This window comes from Dicentrarchus labrax, unplaced genomic scaffold (genome assembly GCF_905237075.1).
Source record: "Dicentrarchus labrax unplaced genomic scaffold, dlabrax2021, whole genome shotgun sequence".
Classification (NCBI taxonomy): Eukaryota; Metazoa; Chordata; class Actinopteri; family Moronidae; genus Dicentrarchus; species Dicentrarchus labrax.
In genome coordinates, this window is record NW_026136705.1 from 21,474,476 (window position 1) to 21,498,476 (window position 24,001).

At 39.3% G+C, this 24,001-nt stretch overlaps 2 protein-coding genes across 9 annotated transcripts in view; one reads left to right on the forward strand and one right to left on the reverse strand.

Moving 5' to 3' along the window:
* Window positions 1-441: 441 nt before the first annotated feature.
* rbm27 (RNA binding motif protein 27) lies at window positions 442-20,781 on the reverse strand. 7 transcript variants are annotated; one of them, XM_051399931.1, is made up of 22 exons: window positions 20,585-20,781; window positions 19,061-19,179; window positions 17,851-17,978; window positions 17,709-17,726; window positions 17,512-17,591; window positions 16,491-16,702; window positions 15,691-16,005; window positions 13,662-13,889; window positions 12,035-12,211; window positions 10,916-11,062; window positions 10,550-10,703; window positions 9,341-9,494; window positions 8,759-8,992; window positions 8,510-8,641; window positions 8,236-8,361; window positions 7,985-8,059; window positions 7,691-7,873; window positions 7,303-7,407; window positions 4,867-5,094; window positions 4,629-4,712; window positions 4,312-4,431; window positions 442-3,297 (listed from the first exon to the last, which is right to left on the reverse strand). In XM_051399931.1, exons 1-22 carry the CDS (start codon window positions 20,641-20,643, stop codon window positions 3,196-3,198), a joined length of 3,180 nt encoding a protein of 1,059 aa, XP_051255891.1. In that variant the 5' UTR covers window positions 20,644-20,781; the 3' UTR covers window positions 442-3,195. The 7 variants fall into 7 exon arrangements, with proteins under 7 accessions (XP_051255891.1, XP_051255892.1, XP_051255890.1 ...); XM_051399932.1 differs by having other exon boundaries at window positions 7,303-7,401; window positions 8,510-8,644; XM_051399930.1 differs by having other exon boundaries at window positions 8,510-8,644.
* The window catches only part of LOC127363473 (leucine--tRNA ligase, cytoplasmic), a 29,059-nt gene continuing 21,677 nt past the window's right edge, over window positions 16,620-24,001 (forward strand). Inside the window, exons 1-7 of one of the 2 annotated variants that reach the window (XM_051399929.1) lie at window positions 16,620-16,709; window positions 21,556-21,677; window positions 22,084-22,171; window positions 22,308-22,388; window positions 22,699-22,836; window positions 23,000-23,161; window positions 23,515-23,627. In XM_051399929.1, coding sequence (XP_051255889.1) covers window positions 22,121-22,171; window positions 22,308-22,388; window positions 22,699-22,836; window positions 23,000-23,161; window positions 23,515-23,627 — 545 coding nt within the window. In that variant the 5' untranslated portion in view covers window positions 16,620-16,709; window positions 21,556-21,677; window positions 22,084-22,120. Of the gene's footprint in view, window positions 16,710-20,999; window positions 21,156-21,555; window positions 21,678-22,083; window positions 22,172-22,307; window positions 22,389-22,698; window positions 22,837-22,999; window positions 23,162-23,514; window positions 23,628-24,001 lie in introns of those variants that run through there. The other variant, XM_051399928.1, reaches the window with a different exon arrangement.

Genomic DNA, 24,001 nt, shown 5'->3' on the forward strand with positions numbered 1-24,001 from the left:
ACATCATTACAGAAAATAAGTAACTTTTGAGAGTAGTAGCCTTTTCTTGGACTTCCTACAACCAGCCAACTCTGATTGAATTAGAATTTGAACGCACTGCTGTACTTGAGTATTTTGAAGAAAGGTAGAATAAAAGTGGCTTTCAGTTACGCTGAGCCTCGTTCCTTTCTAAAGCAATTGAAGATTAATTTCCCAGGTACAAACTTAAAATATTAAAAGCCAAAATGCAATTTTTATGTGACCATGTGTAAGCAAATGACTGTCTGAAGTAAAGCTCTGTAGTATATGTAGTAAATAGTTTTATATTTAGACCTGGGGACTATGGGTAATTGTGCTCATATCTGCACTGATGCTGTGTGACATAGTGTTCTTTCCACCCTTTAGCACCATCTAACATGTTTCTATCAAACAACATGCAAAATGAAGGAGACCACACAAGAATTTAAGGTAATATTTTCTGGAATGCTTTTGCTCGTATTTTTTTTCCCCCTTGCCAATGTTGACCTCTTTTTGTCAATTTTCTTTCTTTAACTTAAGATTTTCTTTTTTTTCTCCTCTCTCTTCAAGATCCAATTCAAATTGTATTTTTTTCTTTTCTTCTTTTTTATCGTCTTACAAGCTCCCCCATTCCTCCATCTTTATTGGCAAAAGCAAACATGCTAGTAAATTAGAAATCCATTTTTTACAAACAAAATACATGAAGAAAATACATCCACATCCTGCAAATATAAACAGTAACAAATCCAAAACTATTATTCAATAAACATTTTACATTTTTTTTTTACACCATTGTGTGATAGTAGCATACAGAAGTACAAAAAGTGGGAGACCTTCCCTGAATCCTCACTTACACAAGCAAGAACCCTGCCAGTATAGGTTTATCCTTTTTAAACTGCCAGTGACCTCATAAAAATAAAATAAAAATAAAATAAATCACATGAGAAAATCATATTTAAGTACTAAGTGCCAAAGGGAAAAGCTTCAGCTTTCCATCGCACACCTAAACCTCATTTTGACTGACACGGTGACGTCAAAGAAAAAAAAACAAAAGATTTTAGTGGGGACAATGAGGTCACTGGCAGGAGGCTTCTGAGTAATCAGTCAACAGTGAGATATGCAATCTAAACAAGAGAACCACTGACATTAGGTAGGTGGGAGGAAATCACGTAATGGGTTTCAAACAGTTCTGCACACTTTTAAATACGGCACTAGTACCAGGAAAAAAGGAGAGAATTACTGTTACAAGTTCTGTTACTGACTGTATAAACACACAGGCATAAATCTGCGTGTATATTTACATCCAGATTTGTATATGCATGCAGATTTCTGCCTGTATGTACAGCATGTACAGCTACAAGTTAAAGTCTCTCCTCCTCTCTCATATTGGTGCTTCTGTGTGACCGGTTATGTTAATGGATATGATCAGTTTAGTTGATTTATGATAAGCATACATCAAATAACACTTAATTAGGCTGCATGTAAACATAGTTATTGGTTTCAGAAAAGCAACAAAAGTAAAAACTTTAACTTTCAAAAATGTATTTTCTTGCATCGAGCATATTTCCATATGAACTTTAATGAATTTCTTTCCTCCCACCTTGAGGATTCTAAAATACATGTAAAGAAGGCAAAACGCAAAATCAAATGTGATCTCATGAAAGGTGCACATTGTGGCTGCACTTGTAGAGTGGGTTTAGAGCATTGCCTGACAATACTCAGATGCTGGCAAAGCTGCACTAATGCACAAATAATATTGTGAGGGGGTGTGACTCCTTATGCCTTTCAGTGTCTTCCACAGCAGCTCTGAAAGTGTCTTTAAAAAGAAATGCGCTACTCAGATGACAAATTTAGTGAAATAACAACATGGACTGAGTTGAACACAAATGCACAACTCTTGTGAATAAGCAGAGACACTAAGCACTCTTGCTTGACCTTTCCTACCTGACACACAACCTTGTCATCCATTTAAAATGACAGAAAAAGAAACTAAAAGAATTAAAAAAAAAAAAAAAGAATGTACAACAGTAATTTCTCTTTCAAGCATTTACAAAATTTACAAAAGTAAATCACAAATCTTGTAAAAATTCAGCCATCCGCTGATTGTGTAAGGCAAAGAAATTATTTATACATATATATTAAAATCAACTGTTCAGTATTACATTCAAACACCTGTCTATGGATCTCACATTTTTTTTTGAAATAGGTGATCTGATCCGTGTCCTGTCAGGCCCTTTGGACGGCCGGGAGACAGAATTAAACAAGTGAAAAATGTTACACACTCTTAGAAAATGTAGAACACCCATGTGGGTGCTTATATTTACACAGAGTGGCACTGGACACTTTAGGGAGCAACGAAACACAAGTGGGGAAAATTTGAATATTTACTACGAGGACTGAATCTGACGTGCATGGACATGGCAATTTGTAAACATAGTTTGGATTTATCTATTGCACTGGTATCCTTCCGTACCTGCACTGGCTCTAATATGGTTATGGTACAGTATCAGCACCCTTGGGTGCTGGGCAGGGGAGGCTCTGTTTATTTGGGAATACAACATGCACAAACTAGCATGTGTTCATGCCAGGACAGAGAGCCACAGTTAAAAATATTTGAATCCTTTTTGGGCAAACCCATACCAAAACAAACTGAATGAAATGGGAAACCACACCATACTATGCCAATGTAGGTAATGCACAGTGCATTTATGCAGTGGAAAAATAAATAAATATATCTCTGGTAGCAACAGAGAACGTTCTATTGGTGAAGGAATGGCTGCCCCTGAACTGAGGACAAGATTTTTCAAAAACTGGTGAGAAAAAGAGCTTAAATACAGTATGTATAAAAATACCTATTCACAGTAGACACAAATGTTGTGCATTACTGATATTTATCATCTGGTAAGCACACTGAAACTTACATAGGTTTTTCTATCTATAAGAACAACTTAACATTTTTCTTTCTCAGCAAAAGTGAGATGTTTTAAATAATTGTTTAGTCGAGGGATACAAAAAAACGTTAGCCCTCTAAACTTCTTTTCATGTACAGTAAAGTAAAGATGTTTTTACTTTGATTAGAGTCTAAAATTACTTCGTCTGAAAATACTGGAAAGGAAAAAAATGAGTTCTGTATTGATTTTATGTGGGGGAAAACAACGACTGCGGCTGCAGAGCAGGTAATGACCAATCACAATGCCTTCATCGTCTCCAAGATCGGCTCTCGTACTCGTCATCTTCATCGTCATCCTCTTCCTCCTCCTCTTCCTCCTCCTCACCAGGCAAGTAAGAGCTAACTTCCTTCTGTTTAAGTAAAAAAAATTAAAATAAAAACCCACAAATCTCCTGTTTAGCTGTGAACACTTAAACTGATGAAGTGATGGGTTTTTTTAATACATTTTCTTTACACAGCAAAGGGTCTCTTGTCAAATATGACTTCTCATGTAGATCATTGTCAAAGCTGTATCACACACAAGAAGGTTTCCGAATGAAAATCTTTCATTTCAACCAAATTGGCCCCCACCATCTGTTTCTAATATTCTGCTGCCTTCATGTAAATGTGAGTGAACAACAAAAACGAACATTATAATCTTCAAAAGAGAGGTCATAATGGCCTGGCTGTTGTGCTGAATGGCATTAGATTGTACAGGTGAATATTATAAAAGAGGGGACTATTACATATTTTCATGTACATTTTACAGCACAAAATGGAAGTGCAGACTGGCAGCATGGTAGACTACTGAGGCTTTCTGGAAGATATTTAATAAATGACCACCCCCACACACACACACACACACACACTACACAAAACAGGCCAATTATATAAAAAATGTTGGTGTGAAAGGGAGAAGGCCTCAAGTTAATCAGCTTTCAGAGAGACTCTTCAAATCAAATCATTTCTAACTTTGCAATAGACATATTTTCAAAATTATACAAAGCATATTGAAGTAATGGAATCGGCGCTTAGATATAAAAATTAAAAACTTACTTGAACACAAGGAAGACTGCAACCTCAAACACACAACTCAACAGTAATGCAGTGTTACTCAAAGGGCTAAAATGCTCTTAGTACTGAGAGGCTTGCCCTGATTTTCCACTGGGAGCTGCAGTGAAAAATTTAGAAGCACTGGAAACAAATGTACAACTAAAATCTGTGAATATAACTAAAACTTCCAAAAGTTTCCCCACTTAGGATTTCAGTTTGTACTGTACATGGATTCCCTCTCCTGGTTTCTGGGTGGCTATACACTACTAATGGTTACACATGAAGCCATGGTTCCACATAAGGTGCCTGGGTTTGTGTGTGAGGTGTCGTACCGTATTGTCCTCATCTTTAGCCTCTTCCTCTTCTGGCTCTGTTGTAACAGAGGGCATCTTGGGCTTGTACCAGGAAATCTGCAGCACGCGCCCTTTAAACTTCGCTCCCTGGTTAGCTGCCTAGAAAATAAAACAAGACAACTTCAAATTCTGCTTACAACTTTCACTGATTTTTTTTTATCAGTGATGTCAAAAAATTATTGTAAGAAAAAAATCATTTGAAGGATTTTTGGTGATGAGGGAGGAAAGAAGAAAGAAGAAAGAAAGAGTAAGAAAGAGGCAGAGCGAGACTGGTCTGATTGAGCCATGTGACTTACATTCTCTGCTTCACTTCGTGTCTTAAAGGTCATGACGACACTGTTGGCGTCTTGGTCACGGACATCCTCGACCTCGCCAAATTTCTAAGATTAAAAAGTAAAAAAAAAAAAATAAATCTGTTTGAATTTCTGTGTAGTTGTTTAATAATTAAATTCAGTGTAACTGCTCTTTAATATTTAATGTTCTTTAACTAAATAATAATTAAAAAAAAGAAAGAAAGAGTAAAGCAGTTCTCACCACAAAGTGCGGCATTAGCTCTTCCTTCTCCTCCTGACTGACCCCCAAAATAGCCAGGGCTCTGGGTCTGTGGTCAACCACCATACGGTTCACTGACCCACTACGAGCCATCATCTCCCGGCTTCGGCCCCTGCCACGGCCCACATGCATCGAACCGGGCTCCAGCGCCATCTTCCCTCGGCCACGACCCCGACCCGCTGGAGGCCGGATCAGACCCAACCGAGTTGCCTAAAAGGAGGACAGATCAGGAGGTTTAATGCAGTTCCCGCTGTTTTTCAATACACACCGAAGAATAGATGGGCGACACCTGGCTGTGTTAAAAAAGTAATTACGAACAGATGTGGGAAACAGATTGCGCCTCAGTGTTTGCTGTTGTGCTTTTCGATGTGAAATCAGACATGCCAGGAAGCTACAGTATGCTGATTTATCATGTATCTAGGAAAAAAAAAAAAAAAAAATCTAGCATGACAAAATGATCAGCTCTTAAATTTATACAGTGAGTTTTCTCTACACGCTTGACTTTAGTCTCCTCCTCAGTCACTCTCTGCCCTTTACCATTAGTTTGTCACTCCTCCATTTTTAAAGTGACATCTCCTCGCTTCCTAACCACTCCACAACCTCACAACCACTCTCTCTTCCATTTGTCCCTCCCTCACTTCTCCCTCTAATTGTCATCCTGCGATTTTCTTACAAGGACCAGCGGCTCAAACTTTAATGAGACGCGGCTCCATCTGCGTTGGACCTGTGTCTGATTTGGCTTCGTTAGCGGCTGTTCCTCTGGGCTTGCTTAAGTGGCTGCAGTTTAATGTGCAGAAGGAGGGTCGGGTATGCATTTTTAACAACTAGCTAATTTAGGACCCACAGGGGTAGAGGGGAAAAAAAACATGCCAGGGAGGGTGTTGCTAACAAAAGCTATGTTCTTGTTCGGCTGATCTTGTGACACAGGCGACCTCGTCTGTGTTTGTGATGCCGCTAGTTTGGAGGGGAGAGGAGATGTTGGCCAAGTCTGAGCTGATTAACAATGGTGGATGCAGCTGAGAGCAGAACTTTTCTTTTCATGAACAAACTAGAATTACTGCACGATAGTTGTAAGCATCCGCCAATAAGTCATTGTTGCAGTTCACATCCATCTCTGTCCAGACTCATAATATATGTGGTGAAGACTTAATAAAGTGTATTTTTTGGCTAAGTGGAAGTGGATGTTGATGGTAATTTAGAATCTATGATTCCGGTAAATATACATTTTTAAACACATCATCATAGATGTATTGGCTAAACAGGTACACATGTATGGATTCAGTTATACACAATGTTCTACTTTGTTTTCTCCTGGCATTTTAGATGCAAAGCCTCTCTCCCATGCAGGTTCACGTTTGGCTAGGCGCCCTCTAATACGCTGTTGGCAGTCACTTGTTTCTGATTATGCCTGAAGGTCAGTATGAGGGAGTAAGGTAGAGGCAGAATGGATGAGATGGAAAGATGAAAGTCCATCCTGTGCTAACTATTGTTTACTCATTGTGTCGTCCCAGTCAACATGTGTGTGAAATCTAGAATCACCCAGTTCATTCTTAAATTACGGCTAAAATCCTATTTTGATGTCAAAACGACCTTTGTTTTTTCCCCCCTAAGGATATTACAATGTCAGTGACCCTAACCTTTGACCACCAAAATCTAATCAGTTCATCCTTGAGTCAAAGTTGATGTTTTTGCACAATCTGAAGAAATTCTCTCTGGGCTTTCCTAAGAAATAGCCCTAACAAGAATGAGACAGACGGAGGGACAACCTCAAAACATATTGCTGTATTGTTGCCTCCCTTTGCAGAAGTGCTTTTAACCCAGAACCTATGAGAAGTGATTAGGGTGTTCACATTACTTTGCACTTTTCTACGTACATACTATCAGGCAGTGCTGAGTGACATATGTGACTACTATCTAATCTGCTCACTTCCTCTTAGGTTTTTCTTGGTATTACATCCTCAAACTCACCCTTAAAACACCCCAAGAAAAATGCTGATTGTGTGGGTGTGCGGTGTATAGAAACCTAAAGATAAATCCTGAGACAATTAAATTGCAGTGCAAATAGGTGATGATTCAAATTAGTAAGATAAAAAGTTAATCGTGATGCCCTTTTTAAAACAGCGAAGGACATCATCTACTTTTGACTGTGCTCGGTCGTTGTCCTACATGCCTTGTGTCAGTAGCTGTATCAAAGCACAATACATCAGTTACGCTTTTATAAAGAAAAAGAATTACGCATTGTTTTGCACTTTATACCTTACCTCGGAAATAAAAAGGAAATATAAAAAGATAATAATTTTGTCATATTGTTAACTCGTGAATTGTATGAACTCGTGAGTTAAGTGCGTTGTGACATTCCTAGTGGTGTCTTTATAGACTTGTTTGTTTTTCGCTGGTTACTGTGTGTGTGTGTATTACCTCAACTTGTAGCTGTCCCAGTTTTCTCTTGAGGTCTGTTGTGTCCTCTCCAGAGCTCATTTTCTTGTGAAAGTCTAGCTCAGCATCCAGCAGTTCCTTCTGTGCCTGGCCACATGTTATGTAAAATGAGAAAACATTTTGTTCACTGAATACAGAGAAGCAATGGAAAAAAAAAAGTGACAAACCAAGATGAACAGTGAACACAAGTTTTGTGAATCCTCTGACTAACAACAGTGTATAGTGAGTGTTAAAATGTACCCACAGCTTACATAGTAACATCATCTATGGTGCAAATGGAGGGAAACACTTGACTTTTGCTCGACTCTCTCTGTGTAAAAGATATGATGCACTTTTTGTCACGCTCTGGGCCAAATGGGCCCAAACTTACATCAGTCTTGGTCTTGGGCTGGCTGTTGTTGGGTTTGGCGCTGGGGACCTGCAAGGCAGGGTTAGGGTTCATTTCGTTCTGCAGTTGTGCAATCTTCTCTGTCAGCTCCTTCAGGGTCTTCATGATGTTTGCTCTCTCCTCAGGTTTCATCCCTCGGTTTTTCTCCAGGCGGTTTATCAATGCCTGGAAGCAGAAGCACAAACAGTGAGAGAGAAGAATGTGTAGACAGGGAGGGGAGAAAAAAGGAAAGGAAAGGGTAATATGACAGAAAAGAAGGGGAAGCGGCAGTCTTACCTTCTGACACTCAATCTGTGTCTTTAACATCTCTTGCTTCTTCTTTCTCATGTCTTGCTGTAGTTTTAGTGCCTCCTAAATAATAATAAAAAATACAATAAATAAAATACATTCAATGAGGTTGAAAACACTATTAGCTGTTCATGGAGATTTCCTTTCTCAATGGTGGCACCTGAGAGAAACAAATGGCTAACCCCAAACCTGCTATTCTCCTACCAGACAAATATGTATTACAACATTAGGCAACGTGCCTGTTTCTTCTTGAGGACTTCCTGTGCTTCAAGTGCTTTTCCTGTTTTCCCAAGGCTCTTTGAGGAGGACTTGAGGGCTGCGGAAGAGTATGGGCCCTTCTGGGTGTTTGTCAGTGCAGATGCCACCTAAGTGTCACAAAGAGAGAGAACAACACATTTAGGTAATCAGAATGAGTTTGTAGACAAATAATTTAAAAAAAACATTAAGCGCCAACCCTTCATAAATATCACTCACTCACTCACACACGCACACACACTTAAGACTAAAACATACAGTGACGAGGTCTGTGTTTGGGTTCAAGCTGTCCGGCTTGGTTGTGGCTGTGATTCCAGCCACTGCTGGCAGGCGATGCTTGGGTACAGTGTTGTTCAACACGTAGGCGGCTGGACTGTGCTGCTTGATCCCCTGCTGATAAAAGAAAAAGGGAGAAAATTTGATGAAGGGTTTCAGAAATGTGGCAAGACTACGAGATCAGCATGAAAAGATGAAGAACTTGTATATGTTTCTAATATTGATACTAACCTTATGCATGTTGCCGTGTTGCGGCCCCTGGCTGGGCACTGACCCGGCCGCCTGGCTCCCTGAGCTCTGCTCCTGCTGTTGGAGCCCTGTGGCGTTGGTGCCGGGCTCGCGGTGCCAGTAGACACGAATGAAGCGGTTGTTGAGGACTGCCTCGGTGCTGGATATGGCCCGTCTGGCCTCTTCATTCTTTGTGTACTGGATCAATGCCGCCTCTGGGTCTCCGCCAAACACCACCTGGAAATTTTACAGGTTAGTTAAGTTTATATAACGAAACAAACTCTTCTCCAGAGCTGAATTATGGCATCATCCACAGTAGCACAACCACTATTCAATCAGGTGATATTTATGTTACACACTGTATTCTAGGATTCACATTATATCATGTTCAAACAGGCTTAACAGGCTTGTGATGGTTAACTCGGATTATAGGCCTACTGGTCATTTTCCCAAGTCGTGTTGAGAGTGTAAACACATACGTGAACCATGTATAGAAAATATGACAATCTGTTACATTTTGTCCTGCACAGTTTGTCTGCCGTGTGTGTTAAAAAAAAATGCACAGTAACAAGTGATGTATTTTACCTGGATATTGACGATGGTTCCAAACTTGCTGAAGTGCTCATTGAGTTTGGTGATGTTGTTGAGCTCACGTGGGATCTTACGCACCTCCAACTTGGTGTTTACATAGTGATACCTCTTGGGAAAACTGCTCTTATGTTGGTTGTTAAAGTTTGGCCTAAATCAAGAAGAGAGGACAAGCTAATCAACATTTTGGGCAAGATCTTTAACAACAATAAACAGTGAAGAGGGACCCAGATTGATGGCCTGAGGTTTGAGTTTCTGTCTTCAAACTGAACATCCATAACAGCTGACCAAATATCAACCTGCTTGACACACAAGATGGATTACAAGCAGAGGCTTTGCAATGGAAGCATCCTTGTCATGAGGATGATTGTATGCACCTGCGTCCCACAGCTGAGACAAGAGATAGGCTTCTGACCTATGAGTCACCTTGGCTTGAAACAAGGCTCCCTTAGCAGTAACAGGAAATGGCAGTGGAGGGACCAGTTTGTTTGATCGAATTTCAACTGGCCAGCTAGTTTCTTCACCAAATAAGAACCTGTTCACTGAAGGTATTAAGTGTCTATGGTCACTCAGAAGTCTACATGCCATTAAGGCATTGATAACATATCCAAATATGTAAGACTAAATGCAGTAGTGCAAAATCCAAAGTTCAGAGCTTCATTTAAAATTAATCTTAATAGGCAAAACTTTTCTCCCTTTCAAATTTTAACATCTTATTTTGGAGTGAAACTTTACAAATATGCAGATGTCTTTGAATTAGGGATGTCATTTCATATTTTTTTTTATCTGCCAAGTCCTGATTGGATACTTATTTAGATAATACAGTGCACACGTCAAGTTCATTTAGGTTATTAAAATCAATCCAATGTATAGGCTTGACAATTTGATAGCACTGCATTGCATTAAGAAACAAAATGACGCTGTTCCTTAATGTTTTTTTCCTCTCTCCAGTGAAACTAAGTAGTGGGTGGGGCTGCTCCTGCTTTCACACACCCACAGAACAGAGTGGAGGAAAGAAACAGCAAGGGAGTTGACGATGGCTGCACCATGCACGAAAGCTTTGTGAGTAAAGACAGCTGACGTAAACCAAAAGATTGGATCAATAAAGATTAACATAGCCGATACGATCAGTTAAAAAAAAGCCTTGATCGGCGCCAATACCGTTCGTTGAGATTGGATTGGGCCATTCCTACTTTGAATTCTTACTTTTCCATCCAGGGTTTTTTAGCTGCTGGTCCCTCAGCTGTACTGGGCCCCATGGTTCTCTTCCTGCTGTCCTGATCTGCGTTGAAACGGGAGACATTACTTCCAGGAGTACTGGCTACAGTGGCAGGCTCCGTCTGGATCACTATGTTGGCAGCTGAAAGACACACACGTAGACAAAAACACAGAGAAACACTGATTAACACTAGGAGCTTTTGCATTTGGTTATATCCACAAAGCTGTCCATCATCATACAGAACATTTATCTTTGGACCCTGTCCAACATTAAAAACTTAAGTCCAATAGTTCCCACTGCCCATGATTAGTGAGCGGAAGAGTGTCAGTACTAAGAAGGCCAATAAGTGCTACCTCTGGAGCCTTGTCCTTCGTTAGAGGTGAGGCCGATGAGGTTGGAGCGCTGGGTCTGCACCCGGGGAATGAACTGACGGTACTGGTTACGACTTGCTGCAGTCAGTCCTGGAGATTCTGGGTTATAGCCCTCTGGATCATAGTTATCTAAAGTGTAAAAATGAACACACACACATACTAAATATAATACATTTTTGCAGTCATAAAAATGTGAAGGAAAAACATAAATACCAAAATATTGACACACAATAAAATTAAATTACACAATGATACCAAGCAATCCTACATACATAAGTAACGCTTGGCCTTTGGTGACTTATCTAGCACAACAATCTTTTATAGATTGTGATGAGTTTAAATGTGTCCAATAGAGTGACAGAAAACTATCGCATGCTATGTTAAATACAGTTCCGAGTAGTTATTTAAATAAATAAATATGTAATATTGGCAAAAATATAAACAAATGCACAAATGAAAAAAATAAATAAAGTACAATTATATCAACAGAAGAAAAATGGTAGAATATAATTAACAAAATGAAACGCCATAATATAATAATTCTTATCCTGAGCCAGTTTACTGTAACACAAAGGCAAAATTTAACATTTAACAAAATGGGAGCTTTCGTGGCAGTTGAGAATCTAGGTCAAAAACCTGAATTTGTAATAAACTAAAAATAGACATACTCCATTTGAACTATGCCTTAGCTTTTTTTATAGAACTGCATAATTATTCACAAGGTGAATTATGGGGAAGCACACACAATAACATGAAGCAGAGTTAATGTTAACTGCTCATGGCCACATTGTCCCTTAGGTTAATAAACAGCGCAACCCTCTGGTCAACAGCTGTTACTGCAACATGAAGAAATACATGTACATTACACACTACATCACACCAACTTAAAAGTGACAGAAAACAGAAAAACAGTGTACTTAAAAGTTCACAAAAAGCAACTTAACAATCACTACAATTATTGTTCAACTTTCATTTATAAAGTCCTATCTACAATAATTAATTGAACAAAAAATAAAAGCAGAAGGTGGAAAGTAGAGCCACAGCAATGTCGCCTCCAAACAACACAGGCCCAATCTGAATAGGAAAAGCATCGCTGCTTACATTCAGACTGGACATATTGGGGACGAAGAGACACAGATGAGGACGAGGAGGGAGGAGGTGGAGGAGGAGGAAGAGTAGGCGGCAGTCCCACACCAGGTGGTCCGATAGGAGGAGAAGAAGTGATTGCAGATTGGTGGTTGGGGGTATCAATCCCACTGGTTGCTATCAGTGGGGGTCCTGAGGGAGACACAAGCCCAAGCTAATGTCTCAGGTATATTGCAGGTATGACAGAGAGTCTTTGGTTTCAACTACTAAAACTTTTATGTTTGACAGTGAAGGGTGAAGGTGGAAGGCAGCAATAACACCTGTTCAATGCAATGCTTCAGCTATAATAAACAATACATTGTGCAACTGATTTACAGAAAATCTGAAAAAAATCCTAAAGCAATGGGCAGAAGAAGCCACAATCTGACTGCAGTGTTTTTATCACCATTTCATTTTAAAAAAATAAAGTATATTGGAGTGAAAAATCAGTATGCTCATTAACTTGTATTCATGTAGCAAGAACAAAGATTCAAATAATAAGTAGTATTATTTGTATGCACAGATTTGGATGTAAAAACATAGTTGACTGAAGCCGTCATTGGTAATCACATAACAGCTCACTTTCAAATTTAAGATGTACAAAAGAGAACTTCTCTGGTTAGTGTATGTGGAACAAGTGCAAACTGACATCTCAGACATAATCCAGCCTCAAAACAGAGAAGGTCACACAACCAGTCTTGGAAAGAAATGTAATAACTTCACTATTTAGATCCATACTGTTTTTGTTTTATACCTTCCACTTACTTTGCCTCCAAACCAAGGTTGTTTTTTATCCATATGAGCATGTTTTAAACTGCACAAAACAGTCATAATCAGGAGACTAGGGCTGCACAATATAGTAAAAAAAATAAAAATAAAAATCACACTAAAATACTTTTGATAGATGTTGCAACTGTGATATGATTCACTGTTAGAATGATAACTTTTGCAACAAAATTTCATTTTCACTGAAAAGTGCAATTAAAATCAGGAGAATGGGACATGTTTTCTTATGTCTGGAGAACACATTTTGTAGACCAGGGCATCTCTGCAGCACAACATTACTTCATTATAATGAAGCTTCTGCAATTTGGTTATTACAATTTTCACAACATTTTGATTAATTGTTCCACCCTATTTCAGACATAATGTAGTCTCTACTGATAAATACTGTATACAGCAAAACTTGATTTCAAAGAAATTATGTTATGGATACAGTGTAACATAAAATCAAAATGTAGATTCTGTCAAATTTGATCTGTGCAACACTTACAGCAGTTATAACATATAACACAACATACAATCACAATATTTAACTTAACTGGTGGTGAAAACCAGAAAAGAGGTAGTCACTTAGAGATAACCATAATCTATGGGAAATGTTTTTTCTAAATAAAATCAACTATATCCACTTTGTGGAATTAATAAGGGATTACTAGATGTGGAGGACAAAGTCATGGTGCAAACTAGCTCTTAAAAAGGAAAATAACTAGCTGCAGTGGTTTGTAGAAATGTAAAGTTATCAGTCGCTTTCACAATTGGAAAAAGCTGCTGTATATATGTAACTATGCGATTTACACATTGGTGTGGCGGTAGTACTTACCAGTCATGGGGAAGATGCCCGGTGGTGGTGGCTGGCCAAAGGGTGGCATTGAAGGCATCCTAAGAGGAGGGGGTGGCTCAGTGATCGGGGGCATGGGCAGGCCAGCGGGGGGCATCACAGGTGGGGGCGGGAACGGAATCATGCCCGGTAAATTGACATCATCAACGATGAGAGGGTCATTGCCATGGTCGAATGGACAAAGGTCTCCACGGACACAAAATCCCTTTTCTGTGTGAGGGAGAGAAAAAAAAAAAAATAAATCATAAGCAAGATCTTCAGTCTTCTCTGCACTTTTTCTTCAAATACTTTTAAATATGTATTTGTAATCTGCTATAATACATACTACATACATACTATAATAGATACTCTTGAATATGTATTTCACAACCATACTGTATGTATCTTCTACGCACAAAGATCTTTATTGGGTGTGAATGCTAAAAGCATGTTTTTATTATTTTTCAGCGCTTAACTACTTCCACATTTCCATACTCTCCGAAATATTCCAGTTTTTTTCCAAAGATGTTTCCCAAGTCCATTCCTTATTGAGAATTCCCAGTTTTTCTCTTAACCACTCATTCATACTTTCAGCTAGAAACCTTTCTGACATTTTAGCTATCATTTCAGTTATCTCATCTGCAACCTGTTGCCACAAATTCATACATTCACTTAAAACGTTCATGTTCATTGTTCATCTTTGTCTTTATGAGCTTCCAAGACAGGAGCACCGACCATCAGAAGAAATTTCAGGAGTGAAGCAGAAGCAGCCACTTCTTCCAACAGCTAGTGTGGTCACATTTTTGACTCTACACACACACACAAATCTCACCAAATGTGGTAAGCAGGCTCTCGTCTCACGGATAATATCCCAATTTTGATGACAGGAGTTATGGTCTGGGCTGTATAAGCATAAACATGACAGTTGCGCCGCAGCTAAAATCTAAAATGAAGCCTCTAAGCCAGGAGACACTCAGAGCAGGCACCATCACCATGGCAACCCCTAATTGCAGTTGGCAAGGCACAGCTGATTGAGATGACCTGATTAACCCAGTTTAACAGGCAGACAAGCAAAGACAGATTTTCAAGTATTCTTCACGTTTTCTAATATTCAAGATCTTGACCACATTATAACATTTAATCAACTTTTCAGTTCCATTCAAAGCAATTTGATACTTTCTACTTATACAACTACTTTTCAAGGTATTCAGACTAATTTCTACACTTTGTCTTCTTATATATCTAATCATTCAGTCGGAAACAATATTAAACCTTATGAGATATATAACATTTTTTGTCCCATTCATAGTAATTACACTCTTTCACAGTTTTCCAACTCCAATACTCCTTCAGTTACTTCCAACAAATTAAAGCCAGTGATTCAGTATTGACAGCTTTTCAACACACCCTTAAATCTTCCACCTTTTATACATTAATATAATTTAACTTTTACAGCAAGCAATTCGGCCTGGTGTAAGTCAGCATTAACACTCGCAATTTCTTCAGAAATTGCATTCTCTAGTTGAAAATAATCTTTCGAAGGGGTTTTGGAAGTCAAATTCATTCACAAAAAAAATGGCAGAAAGGAAAATAAGAACAAATGAAACAGCAATGAGTAAAAATAAAGAAGATGAAAGATTGTCCTAGTTGAAAGCAGCTAAGACGGACAGGGCATGTATTTACCCTGCATCTCATTAAGGAAGTGGGTCTCCAGTGGCTGTGTTTGAGCACTGTGACAGATAGCAGTGTGCATCAGGGACATTGGGTAAGTTTAAACCCTCTTGTGTCTCTGGAGAGGAGAGGGAGTGCTAAACAGTGGTCATTAGTGATGTGACTAAACAAGGCAATCAATAACCCTCCTGGGAAGATAATGGTAGAGTTTACACAATAGCTAGAGCAAACTTTACAATGACCACGTCTTACACTGGAGAAATAGGCTCAATGTCAATAAGATGAAGGAAGGAATGTTTCATAGTAAAAATTGACAGATAGCAGGAAATCAAAAGAAAGGAGGAAGATTCACTGTTCCTACCATCATAATCCCTGCAACGCTGTTTGAGTGAAGGGCCCTTGTTGCTGAATGGTTTGCCGACACCGTCTTGCCTCTGGGTGCTGTAGTAGCCTGACCAGCTGTCTGTAGTGCTATCGGGCAGGTGAGCCGGTGTTGCTATGGGGACACCTCCAGCTCCTGAGACTCCAGCAGATGATGAGGAAGAGGAAGAAAAGGGATGTGGAGGTGTAGGCAGGGGCAGGAGCGGCGGCGGGTGCTGCTGCTGGGGGCCGGATGTGGTGGAAGAGTTATAGCAGTCGGTGTCCTTCCTTTCCAACTCAAACTTTGACTTGAAGTCTGTTAAAGACAAGCAGAAAAAAAGGCACTTTAACAAAACACACATACATAGGTATTGCAGTAAAGTAGCAGACCATGGCAGACATTGAAACCCTGTGAGTTTTAAGCATTTTAAAAACCGCTACTTATCATGCCAAATGCTTAAAGATGATTAACCTTGGAAGTAAGGCCAATTCCAGCCCATGTTGTTGAATCCCCACTGATATGACTGCAAAGCTGTCCACATTGTTCCTTATCGATAACACCTACAAGCAACACTGACCAACAATCCAACAGAAAATAATACAAACGGCTATATCCAGAACTCCATTCAGTCTCTTCTCTGTCCACATAACACTCAGGATGTCTCCAGCAGCACTTCTGCATCACTAATGCACTCGACTGTGCTGACAGGAGCTTCAGGAACTTCTACTCTCCTGGGTCTAGTCCCCTGTGCTGTTGTTATTGGTTTTGGAAGGTGGGAAGGGGTGGAGAAACGTTCTCACCTCTGCCTCCTCTGTGCTCCCTGTCCCTGCTCTTTCCTCTGCTGCCACTCCTGCTCCGGCTGCGGCTTCTGCTCCGACTGTAGCTCCTCCCGCGGGGGCTGCCCCTGCGCCGCTCATGGCGCTCCCGCTCACGGTGGGAGTCGCTGCCGCTTTTTCCGTGCCGATCAAAGTCACGCCGCTTGCGCTCATCTCGCCTCCTGTCATCGCGGCTCCTGTGTGGTTGAGTTATATTTGAATTACTATCTTTATGCCAGTTTTAAATGCAAGAGGGTTATAGCTGGATTGAATCTTAAACCAGTTAAGGCACATGGGTCTTAATGACTATATCAAATAAGGATACATGGTTCATATTTTATCTACATCTATTAATATGCAACTTGAAATCAGTTCTAGTGGCCTTCGTCTAGAGAACCATGCTTTAGGTTGAGACAAGCGGTTTTCAAGAAGCATTTATTTCTAATTTCCTTGGTTTTATAAGTATATTTGATGATATCAAAACACGGTGTTATTTTTGATCTGCTCCAAAGCACTGTGTTAATTTGTTGTTGCTGCTGCTGCTGCTTGTTGTTATGAAACCTCAATACTACTTTCAATACTGTATCTATTTTACATTTAAACTACTACAGCATTTCTAGATGCATACTCCCTTTCCTTCAATTGTTGTTTTGATTGCATTTTACAGTTTCTGTTTTGTCCTACCTGTTATTGACTAGGAGAGTTATAGACAAGGGACAGACTACTTGACACCTGGGCTAAAAGGAGTACTCGTGGGATTTCAAACTAACCATGCAAATGTAACCACGTTAAGATCTCTACACAACTCTACTATGCAAAATGATGTTTTTTTTTTTTTTAAATCAGCAGTAAGTGCAAGGTACAACAGGGTCCTGTGCATTGAAAATGTCAGCATGAGACAGGGATAAAAATGTTATATGTCTAATGTGTCAGAACAGTATCTGCATAAGCCTTGGGCTTGGTCATTAAGATGAGGTGAAACATATCCCTGAAGCCACAGCCATACCTGGACTCATTGAAGTCAGAGCGGTTTCTCAGAGGACTTCTCCTCCGCCTGTTTTCTCTCTCCTCCTCTGGAGTTTCAGCCTTGAGGGAAAAAACAATTACTTGACTTAAACTCTTCTCCATTTTGTTTTTAAGACATAAGATTCAGAACTGCAAAGATTTTCACAGTCTAGGGAGAATGGTTTTGAGTCAACATACCTGAAAAAATGCAGCATCCTATAACACACAATTAGATTTCTATCAAATTCTTTGATCCAAAGTCCCATACACTAAGAGCATCACCATTTTTTGAGTTAATGCTCAACATACTTATCTACAATATATAGCTAACTCTTCTTACCTCAACAACGTCAGATTTGACAGCAGGTGGTTTGACCTCCTCTTTAGGAGCTTCCTTGGCAGCGGGAATTCCCAGGTAGTTCTTGGTTGTCAGACATTCAAAAAGTTTATCGACAAATCCATTTGTTTCTGCAATAACAAAATTAATTAAAAATGTGAACTGGTCAAAAATGGCCACTTGAACTATGTGCAGTTTTGCCTATTCCACCTCAAAGAGCAAATTGGCCCTGAGGCAAGAAATGTTCCGAGATTCCTCTTGAAATCACACTACACAAAATAATTCTCTGATTCTGGCTGTGCTAAATATATTGTTTAGTCTAACACAGACCAAATGAATAACACAGAAACAGCATAGACCTTAAATAGGAAAAAAAATATGACACAATATAATAAATACTTATACAATATATTATTTATGAAAAGTACATTCAAGGAAGTAATTTAAACCATTTATTTGACTGCAATCTAAGTATTATATGTTAAAAACTACAGGTTGTGATAGTTAAGTTCTTTAGTAACTCTCTTTGTGTGCTGTGCTTTTGTGCAGGAATGGTAAAAGGGGCTAAGGTGGTGTTGCAAAGGCAAAGAACTAAACTGTTTTAAAACCCTGAATTGACAACATGTGATTGTAATTGCTAGAACATATTATTGCTTTTCTGTGATTATAATGAGGGTTAACAGTGATACCATTAAATGATGTCAACCATTCAAGAAAAGAGAGAACCACTCAACTCAAGCTAAACAAGTCGATGCTTCATGTTACATAGGCTGGAGACATTAGAGGGGGAAAGTAATTTAAAATGCTCTAACACACCCTCTGGTGGCCATATTGGTGACCAAAAAGTGGTAGATGGTTGTTATGTAGAGCTGATTGCCTAATCAGACATATTTTTTCATGTTTCTGACTGAATCTTCTTTCTCTTTAAAAAAATAAATATGAAAAATAATGTCTAATTTACTTCGTTTACAATCTATATGTTTAGCTCTTTCCTCATAAATGTGTCACTATTTACAAATAATCAGTTCAGTGATGGACCTCTATATTGCCACCGGCTGTGATTCCAAGAGGATTTGTGACATGTTTGCAGAGCCTCTATTGTCTGTGGGAGGCATGAGGGGAGTAAAAGCAATGTTTTTCCCTTCATAGCTGAACTATAGAGGAAAAGCCTTCTGCATTCACTCGCACTGGCAGAGCAGCTTTGTGTTCATACCTTTTTGTAGAAAGACATCAAGCTGATCAGCACACAGCGCTTTCAGCTCTTTCTCTGGTTTGTCCTTCTTCACAAGAGCCACCACATAGTTAGCTAATGCAGACGGGTCAGCATCACATCTGCAGGTTAAAATATACGTATTTTAGATGATGAAACAGGGGAGCATGAATTAAATCAACTGCAATATACTGTAGGTCAGTGAGGTGCACTGACCAGTGAGGTCAAAACAAAGTAGTAGTGAATAGTAAGTAAGACCCTTTACAATGCTTGCAGAGCAGAACATTACTACAAAAACTTCACAAAACAGCTTCGAAACTTTTAAGAACAAATTAAAGAAGGAATTGCAATCATTTGTTCCATTTAACAAAACCTTTACATGCCAACAGATTACACTAAAAAGTCCTCTCAGCCACAAAGAGGTGTGGCTATCATAAAAACAATACAGACACACAAAGCCCCAAGATATTGCTCTTGACAACTCCAAGCTAATATATAACTAACTACATAGCTAAATGACAAATATATGGCTATAACTGCAAACTATCAAAACTAACTTTGCTTCCATTTCACGTTAACAAACCAATGCAGTCAGTGTACCAGAGAATATAAAATAACAGACCAAAACACTGTGATCACACATTAACAAGTGAATGAACACAGGAATTGCAAATGGGCTTAAGGATTTGTTGAATAGGACATTACTGCGCCTGAATCTAAGCTACTTGTAATGAGAAAAAAGTCAGCGAGAACTCTCTCAGTAAAGTTAATTCAACTAGGTTCAATATAAAAGGCAACACTCTCCCTTTTCTTAAGAGAAGTGCAACACCCTGGCAGCACGTTCAAGAGCATGCCTTAATATATGAGACTATTACAGTCTCACACTTTCTACTCCTCTACACAGCAGAGCTCCTTTTTAACCACTGTTGCATATTAAAATCCACAAAAAAATGTAGTCATGCGCGTTCTTTGGCAACATCTGCAACCCTCAAAGCAATCTGGTGAATTTACATTTGAAACAGAGGGAGAAAGAGTAAAACAGTGTGTGTAACTATGGTAACCCAAAGAGAACAATCCTCAAAGTTATATTTATAAAACTGTGTTTAACTTAAGTTAGTAGCGCAATGCTCAACACAGTCTAACAGATTCAACACTTCTTAACTCTTTTAAGAGGCGGCAGCATACAAGTTTTGGCTGTCTGGTGCAGCTTGGTGGCTCGCTACAGAGCTGTAACAAAGTCACATTATCGTTGGCCAACAACGTGCCTAACTAACGCCACCCTCAAATAACAGTGCAACAAACGTACTGTATCGCAAACAATTTAAATTTCTTCAGCGCTGGCAAGTTAAAGTAAAGTCCTACTGCCTCTCTGTGCCATGAAAAGCCAGCTAGCGGCAATGGTGGTCAGCTAACTCGTGCAAGAATTTGCCACCAGCTTCAAGCAAGCACCCCATTGATGCCTAGCTAACGTTAGCTGGCGTAGCTACGTAGCATGCGAGCTAAATGTCATTTCAATTCAACACTCACATTGGCTCCAGGAGTTTTGCCAGCCACGACTTCAGGGCTTCAACATTCTCTATGATCATCGTGAGGAAGACTAGAATACTGTCTATAAAATGAAAGTGCGTTTTGATAACCCTACTTTCATCGTCTATAAATTTATAAGCTTTTAGGCCGTATGTGTCTCTCTCTCTCTCTTCACTGGCAGGTCGCACAAAGCGCTTTACGGCATGGCAACACAAATCGAGTTGTCGTAACACAGGGCCGGACGACGGACGTTATATCCCCGCCGTGTCTTTATTCAACTGCGACACATTCAATTCATATTAGCGGCCCTACCGCGGTGTATTAAATATATATGCTTGACAAAATTATTAATAGGCGAATAAAGACCCTGGTTCGTTAGATATTTAAAGATAGGACGGCTGAAAAGTTATACGGACTACATTTCCCAGAAAGCCATGCGGGTGTCATCAGCCAGGCACCGGTGCTGCTCGGTGGCGTGGGTTTCCCTTGTCAAACTGGAAACTATTTCTCCTGTGTCGTCTGTCTAAACAATAGAGTAGTTAATAGCTCGTAGTTTTGGATCAAAATGACGGTAGGTCCAATACTCTAATTATGTGTAGTTTGAAATTGTTCATGCTGGTTTAGAGGCTGTGGATACGTTTTATTTCATTAACTTACTGGAGCTATTAGCTAAGTTAGCTAGCGTAAGCTAACGTTAGTTGTCAAGCCGTCTGCAGGAATAGACTTGAAAGAAATCTGACTCAGACGGAGCAGAGGTTACAGCTGTTCTCTCGTGTAACACGTGTTGAATCATTTTTTTATTATTTTATTATTATTATATTCTAGTCTCGTGTATTCAAGTGTGTTATATTATATTCGCTGGTATTTAACAAGTATAGTTTTTGTTATGATGTGTAATCGGTTCGCTTGCAGCTATCACTGCACTGGCTTTTCTCTAATGAACCATCATCCTGCTCGTCATTGTATTCCAGGAGCGGAAGGGAACAGCAAAGTTGGACTTTTTGAGAAAGATTGAGCTAGAGATCCAGGAGAAATGGGAGAAGGAGAAGGCATTTGAGCAAGATGCACCGACAACAGTCGGGGAAAGCACAAAGTGAGTATCTTCTATATTCTGACCCTATGTTATATTCCCAAAATATAATTCCTCTCTTTCCTTGACCCGGGAATAGGTCAATTAAGACCATCTGTGGAGAAAGCTATGTGCATAATTTGCTGTACTCAGGAATGTCAGAGCAGTTTCTGCAGGTGTACTTCCTTCAAGTGATCTCCTCCTGATGCAGATATGAGCACCCATTGTTCTTTATAAGTATTTGGCATGTAAAGTAGTATTTCTCTTGTTGTTGTTGTTGAGGGAAAAAAAAGTAATGACAGTGTGACGCAACAAACATACCCATGTTATTTCTTAGTGCATGTCACTTTGCTTGTAAAAACATACCAGGTATGAAATCTATTTTGGTCTCGGAACATATTTTGATTAGCCGGTTTCTTTTTCCTTCCAGCAAAAACAAGTACTTTGTCACCTTCCCCTACCCTTACATGAATGGCCGATTGCATCTAGGCCACACGTTCAGCTTGTCAAAGTGCGAGGTAAGTTTTCATACAAAAACAGACAGAAATGAACTTTCTCAGTCTAATATCAGTCTAATAGACACTTGTGATTACAACATTCAACAACAATGATCCCTGTTCTCTAAGTTGCTGCTGTTCAACTTCTTTCTTGTAGTTTGCTGTTGGTTACCAGTCTCTGAAAGGAAAGAAATGCCTCTTCCCATTCGGGCTGCACTGCACAGGAATGCCCATCAAAGTTAGTGTTGTTTCTTTTTACTTGTTCAGTCCATCACATCAGTCCTGTATGCAATAGCATATATACATAACATATTGTTGGTATTGCCTTGGAACAAAATTCAGTGTTGTTGTTTTTTTTTTTACCTGTGATCTGACACCACGTTTTATTCAAGAAACACAATATTAGATTCTAGTACTCCATTTTCATTAACATTTTGCTTTATCAGCGTCTTCATAATTCATCCATGCCTTCAACCCCCCCTCACACACACACACATTGCCTTTTTTCTTCTTTCTTTGTATTCATACATCCATGTTGTATCCACCAGGCCTGTGCAGACAAGCTAAAGAGAGAGATGGAGCTTTATGGAAACCCTCCACAGTTTCCAGACGAGGAGGAAGAGGAGAAGGAGAAGCCAGAGACGTCTGATGAAATCATCATCAAGGACAAAGCAAAGGGCAAGAAGGTCAGGATCAGACTGATTGACAGACATTTTCCACATAGGAATGAAAAAATAGTACATTTAGTGAATGGTTTTTAAGCTAGGGCTCAAGTTCTCTTGTTCAGCAGTCACAAGGGTCGTTTGAATTAACATTATTTTTGTCTCTTCTTTTACATTTCTCTGTTAGAGTAAAGCAGTGGCGAAATCCGGAACTGCCACTTTCCAGTGGGACATTATGAGATCTTTGGGTCTGAATGACAAGGAGATTGCCGGGTTTGCCAGTGCTGAACACTGGCTGGAGTACTTCCCTCCTCTGGCTGTGAAAGACCTCAAACAGATGGGAGTCAAGGTGACTAATTATAATAATGAAACTCTATCAAATAACTGTCTTGAGATGTTTCTGGACTTCTTTTCTATACCTATGACCCTTTTATGCATTGAAATATGACAGGTAAATCTATACTTTGATTTACATTGATTTTAGGAATGATATACAATGAACCACTGAGGGTTCTTGCAGTGTCATGGGGATACATTATCTCAACACTTGTGTTAAGAGTTACACACTAAACTCCAATGACATACCTGTTGTCCTCTTTTTGTTGGTACCTAGAATTCACCACAGGTAACTGGCCCAGAGGATAATGAGATCTGGTTATTCATTTTAGTCAATTTTGCCTAAATCCTGGTGTCACTTCACAGGTGGACTGGAGGCGTTCATTCATCACCACAGATGTGAACCCCTTTTATGACTCCTTCGTCAGGTGGCAGTTCATCACTCTGAAGGAGAGAAAAAAGATCAAGTTTGGCAAAAGGTGAGGTGGTTTGGCAGTTTCTATGTAACTGTTTTATACTTATTTTATTATTTATTTTATTGTTCTGTAGCACTGACCTTGCAGTAATATAGCGAAAGGTAAACAGTATAGGAAGTGCCCCACAGTATGTAATATGTTCATGTCTTACACTTTATGCTTGTTGCTATCATTATCAGTATTATAGTCTAGCCTGAAACAATGTCCTGTAACAATGTCACATCTTTTCTTATCTATTAACTTGCCAAGCACAACTGTTTTTATTTTTTTTTTCCATTTTGCACAATACCTTGTAACATTGCACATGTGCAGTTACCCATTTCAGTTATCCATCTGGACCATATTCCACTGTATTGTATATATTTTTTAAGATTCTA